Source organism: Dreissena polymorpha, unplaced genomic scaffold, assembly GCF_020536995.1.
Source record: "Dreissena polymorpha isolate Duluth1 unplaced genomic scaffold, UMN_Dpol_1.0 chrUn033, whole genome shotgun sequence".
In the NCBI taxonomy this organism is placed as follows: Eukaryota; Metazoa; Mollusca; class Bivalvia; order Myida; family Dreissenidae; genus Dreissena; species Dreissena polymorpha.
The window spans coordinates 236,569-243,028 of record NW_026273347.1 but is presented as its reverse complement, the minus strand read 5'-3'; the positions used below and the strand labels follow the sequence as shown (position 1 = coordinate 243,028).

Below are 6,460 nucleotides of genomic sequence, written 5' to 3'. Positions count from 1 at the left end.
ATAAAGCACTCACAGCAACCAAACAAATACATGCATTCATCAACTTTTCCCTCCATACACATAATTGACAACTGACAACTACTCGAAAACAATATATTCTCTACGCGTGTTCATAACAGGCGGACGTGGAATGAAGCGAATTTAAATACTACGATATCCGATATTAACCTATCGCTAATAACTCAAAATAAGTATAGAACTATATTTACGTTTGCAGTGTGTATTACACACCACACAGACATCATATTGTACATGGTATATCTTAATGGTGCTTTCATTTATTATCAACAAATTTAAAAAACATGAATATGTTAATGCAGTGGATTTTTGGGAAGCCTTCAGGTAAAACATTTGTTTAATACTGTGTTTATTGTTAAGTCTATTACCTAATTGAAGTTGTTTTTGTCTGGTTTAATCGAACGTGGCAATAACTTTATGTGTGTTTCCAATAAAAATACTTCTCAATCTTTTTCTATGTTTTGTTTATAAATTACGACAAAAGAAATCAAAGACCGGAACGGGAAGTCTTTAATATTTTCCTGAATTAGTTGCGAATAATTCATTGTTTACCTCATTATTTATATAACAACGGTCACTCCATATTTTCCCATTTCTTAAATCGCAAGTGGTATACAGATCGCTCAATCGATAATACAAAACATAGAAAATTTGAAGCCTCACACCTTGAAATGAAAACCATGTTAATCAATACAAATAGATGCAATTTGAATAAGTGCAAAATTGTCATTAAATCTTTAGCCTAGTTAGCAAGTAATTTATTATTTGTTTTTAAATTTTAAAACCGAAAGTAGGATTTCTATACGTATACGTCCATTTCGACAAACGCGATTATTTTTAAGTTTTAAAGCGCATAAAGACTGATTTCTACCTTGTAACCACCAGCTATATTCTAATTGGCATAGATAAAATTGAATCTAAAGCCTGGTTAGCAAATATTTTTTTATAATTTTAAAACCGAAAGAAGGATTTCTATTCGTATACGTCCATTTCGCCAAACGCGATAACTTTTAAGTTTTAAAGCGTAAAAAAGACGGATTTCTACCTTGTAACCACCAGATATATTCTAATTGGCATAGATAAAATTAAATATATGGCCTAGTTAGCAAATAATTTATTATTTTTCAAACAGTACCGCTTTTAAAACCGAAAGTAGGATGTCTAGACGTATACGTCCATTTCAACAAATGCGATTATGTTTAAGTTTTAAAGCCCCCAAAAGACGGATTTCTACCTTGTAACCACCAGATATATATTCTTATTGGCATATATAAAATATGTTTCTTATTTATACTTAAAGTTACTTTCATTTCAAGGTGTGTGGCGCTAATGTTTTTGTATGTCATACCATATATATGCTTCCAACATAATTAACGCTTCTATATGTACGTACGTTTGTTTTTGTGTACCTATGTTCAAATGCTTGTGCACGTTATACAAAAATGTGCAATGAAGATTTTTTTAAAGTAACTTGGCAGATATGTGAAAAGTTAAATAAAATATTTAGCCATGGATACCGTTTAAATAAATCTTTATCCAGTATGATTTTAATCACTAACAGAAATATAAGAAGTTGTAATAACACTGGTCGACCATTTTGATTATTCCGTGTATCAATATAAGTCTGCTTAACCAAATGTCAAGGGTTCGAGGAAAGATTGTGTTCGTTCTCAACATGTTCTCTGTAACTCTAGCTTACTGAAATTGTGTAACTTTGTCCTTTTGCGAATGATTTGAATTTTATATTACTCGTATGCATATATTTGTTGTTGATTTATATTTACGGTTAATTTATTCAATATATAGTACTGTAATTATAATAGAAGCAACACAAACTCATTTGCATTCATTCGCTGTCTCCTTGCAGTCGCATTAGTGCTACGCAAGCATTATCTGTTTACATAGTATTATAATATGCTGGTGTAAGACATCGACTATAATGAATAATTGGAGTTCGTATATAAACAAAAAGTATTGGCACGTGTATCTCTGGAACTTAACAACCGCAAATTTGGTAGTTTTTCGCCGTTACCATTAGTTTAACTGTTAATGGTGAATTGTGACCGGTCGCTTCCGATATCAATAATATATGATATGTTGTTAATAATTATATATTTATTCGATGGTACGATTATAGACGGATTGTAATGGAATATTCATGCGGTCCATGATTAAATAATAGCATGACAAAGACCAGACTACACAGTTGGAATCATTATTGGCTTTAATATACATTTCTACTTTTCATTATACATAGTTAATTTCTATTATCGTGTTATTAGTTCATATGGGTGTGGTTATAAAAGTCAAACAGGTTAACCGCTTAACCTAGTGTGCGATGGGTTAAGATGTTTTAATTTCTACAAAACGTTAACCAGAAACCGTTGTTTAATACAATTTAATGCATTTTAATGGAATAAATCATACTATGCTTATTTATAACACTCGACCATTACGGTATTGACAGTTAAAAGCATGCAACGCCGATGGTGGGAATCACTAACGTGTCAATTAACATAGTATTATACGATATATATTTAACACCACCCTTCTGAATGTTCACCCACAATTCGACATAGTTCGTAAGGCAAGCGAGTTTAAACGGGGACATCAATAAAAGAATCGTGTTTCCGTCAAGGGCGATTTATAACACGCGGCATAACGTTAACCCAACACCGTGCTGGTGCAGTGAATTATTGTCGGACTCCTTAACCGAATGCCATAAGTTCGAGATTAGATTTATATTACTGTTTAACAGTATTACTCTTTTGACTGTTTTATTAGAAATACTTCATTGATGATGTCAATATATTTTCATTTAATTGCATGTTTTATAAAAGTACAAGTCATAAAATTCACATTCGTAAATAAAAAACATATTCGTATTAAGTATCAATGAAAGAAATATCGGTATACCAACAATGAACTTGATGCTTCGAAATTGATCAAAGAGAATTTTTGCACTTAGTCGTATACGTAATGAACAGAATAATTTCTAGTATTAACAAAACAAAAAAGCCAAATTCGAGTCTCGAATCAGACAGCAACCACGTTGTGACGTTGTAGAGTTACCTTTAGGCTATCGGTTGAAGTCAACATGCAGCTATTCTGTGTATAAATATATGCAATGTTTACAAATACCCGTATCAATCATATATTTGTTATCTTAATTAGAATCTGCCACGGATTTCAGTGCAATATTCATGAGCGCCATGTTAAATATATCGTATATCTTTATTGTTACAAAAAGGTTAAAGTGTTTATAATTGCCAGTATTGTTTTGTTTTAATTGCGAATGATTTTCGCGGCAATTGTGTGGAGTTGGGGCTATAAGCGGTATAAGACACCTCTATTTAACCAGCGATATCAACCAATAGATTGCGACTTTGGTTTGATTATTTGAAGTTTTGTTTACCAAGTTTTAAGACTAATTGTTGGCTCAAATAAAATGTTTCAAAATATCAATGATCTTAATATAATAATTATTTATTCATATCTTACCCATCTGAAACAAGTTTTAATTAATGTAAAGAGAGAATAAATATACTTTTTTAATAACATAACATCACTTTGACCTGGACAAGAATAAAACATAACACTATCATTCTTACAGCAAGTAAAAATAAAACGTGACAGAGCAAATAGCACAATAATTTAACGTAGTGGTGTAAGCGATACCACGCAAACGTAAGCGGCCTCACCAAAAGGTGATACATATTAAAGAACATTATACATTTGTTTATTTCGTATCAATATGCTATAAGACCAAATAACTACAGACTCCGACATACATGTGCAAATCTATGTTTTTCAATGTGTTTATATAATAACAAATTGATATCAATAATATGATGGTGCGGTTTAGGTATCCGACGTAAGGAATCTTATATTATTTTTGTGTTTGGAGAGAGTTTATGAACGTTTAACATGATATGTTTGAAAGATTTTTTTTTTACAATTTCAGTAAACCTGTTAATTAACCGGTTACAATAATGGAATTACCGGTTAATTTTTTGTTACTTGTTACAACACTAGTAGCTACCATACTTTCTAATTCAAACCAAGTAATTGAACAAGAGTGATGTCATTCCACGTATAAGAATAACCGTAACCCGCATATATTTGATACTTGAGTTTTTATTGTTTAATGCGAAAATCTTACTAAAAATGTCACACTTCTCTGGATCAGCAGACGATTTATTCCATAAATCAATCTCTGGTATAATGGTCGCGTTCCTTTGAACTACTTTGAAAAGTACAACAACAACAATATGGCCGGACCATGGGCATCGAAACTCGAATTTTTACATGTCAGGGAAAATGATTAAATCACGAGGACGCTCGAGAAAAAAAACTCACAGTAGAAGACCATTTAAATTGCGAAAAGCTGAAAAAAAATGTACGTGAGGCACGGTTCTAGAGTGGAATAGTGTTATTTTCAACTGTGTTAGAGGCAATTGAACTGGTAGTGGAATGTTGGTGGACATCGAATTTAGACATATTTAATAATTCATCATCGTGTAGAATTACCATCAGCATAATTTCTGTGGAACATTGCAATTTTCAACATACTAGTGTTTCATAGTTATGGTGCTTTTGACATGGTTCACTACCCATCAAGACTGAAATGATTTATGTACACAGGTAAATAAAATAATTGAATTTGTGCATAATGCTTATTTTTACCAATAATTATTTATTTTAACCAATTTAATTTAGATAGTTTGCACTGACAGTCTTAAGCTTTGTAAGACACTTAAGCCTGTTTCCTGGGTAGAAACAATACTTGTTCAAAGTATAGCAGGCCCATGCGGCGTCCGGTTTATTTGGCCTCTGCCTTTAACCTGGGTCGATTTAGCTCCAGGTTTATTAGCCCCAAATCAACAAGGCCTACTCGGCCCTATCTTTTCTTACTGATATTATTCAAAGATTGTGATAACCCTCACTCAGTGCGAGTGGGGATCAAACAGGGAATTTCTTAGCTAGATGGACACAATATCCAATATGCTAGCAACACTTTTTATATACAATAAATATAATAATTGATTATTCTGTCCTCTGCACAAAACATGATATATCTGCATGTCCATTCAACCAAATCAGTAAAACGAAATGTCACTTAATTACAGTAACTATGTTGCATGTTAACTGTTCAACACTAACAGAACTTGAAAATAAAAATTAAGCTCAAATTTCACATTGTGTTAGTAAATTATATGCTTTTAGTTGTATTATAATACCACTCTTGTTTGTGACTATAACAGTATACAACTATGAGAAATTCTTATACATCACCATATCATCTCAGATTTAAGGCACATAAACTAGGGTTCTTTTACTGCAATGTTCACTATTACATATATTTTCATTTGTGTTATATTGTGCTGCATCTTGTTTCTGAATTCATTAAGCAATCATGTTAAACTTTTGAAGAGAGATGTTGTCTGATAAATACTGATAATATAATAATTACAAAGTGAAAAAATCCAGTGTAATACTGTGACCAAAGAAGATTTGCCAAAGAGAAATTCAGATCGTGAATTAAATTAAATACATGTAAGAAGAAACTCTGATTGTAAGAGTATGCATATAATCTCAATTTCGGGTATATACGATGGCAATTTAATACATTTTGCGTCACTTAAATTACCCTTACGTGTCATTTAAGTCTTTTACAATTCGGTTGTCATTTAATTCGTGCATTCAGCACATGCACGATGTCAATAAGAAATTGAAACATGTAAAGATGAAACGTGTATTTAATCCATTTTCAACTCATAACGGTTGCCTATCAAGCGTCACATACTGCTTTTAGCTTATGACGTCTTACTCATGGTAACCAGTATTTCGGCACATATTGTATACTCTGATGGCCTCACACAAACAAAACATATGCGAATCCAACAGAGCAGACTTAGTTTGTGAAGGAATGCGAATTTGTTTTGCAAATTGTTATTTTACCTTTCTGTGACGTTAATCTAGTTCTGACACCTCATTAATGCCATTTTGTGTCAAAGTTTTAATGCAATATATGCTTTAATGTTAAAATTACCAAATACCCATAATAGACGTTACATAGTTTTAAAATTGGAAGATAAATTTCTAAAAAACAGAGCAATTATCAAAACATGCAAGAAATGTTGGCTTATAGAGCATACCATTTGGGAAAGTGCTAGTGTAAGCATTGAAATAAGTGCTCAATACAGACAATATAACGGAAGGTGACATTTGATAATTAATATTTTATTTAACAAATTCATAACTGTTAGTGCGAGGCTTTGCCGATTGAACTTACGAATTTCGTACCAAATATCATTAAATGTGGTGTTCAATGACAATGCGTGTACGATCTAAATAAACAAAAACATAGTGATGGATTCTTATATTTTTTTACTGTCGGGATGTTATTTGTTGATGAGGAAGTAGAAACCAATAAAAACGA

The 6,460-nt window shown here is 31.8% G+C and overlaps 1 protein-coding gene across 1 annotated transcript in view; it reads left to right on the top strand.

Moving 5' to 3' along the window:
* Positions 1–216: 216 nt before the first annotated feature.
* LOC127863752 (heat shock 70 kDa protein 12B-like) overlaps positions 217–6,460 on the top strand; it is a 35,673-nt gene continuing 29,429 nt past the window's right edge. Inside the window, exon 1 of the mRNA XM_052403393.1 lies at positions 217–342. Coding sequence (XP_052259353.1) covers positions 303–342 — 40 coding nt within the window. The 5' untranslated portion in view covers positions 217–302. The remainder of the gene's footprint in view (positions 343–6,460) is intronic.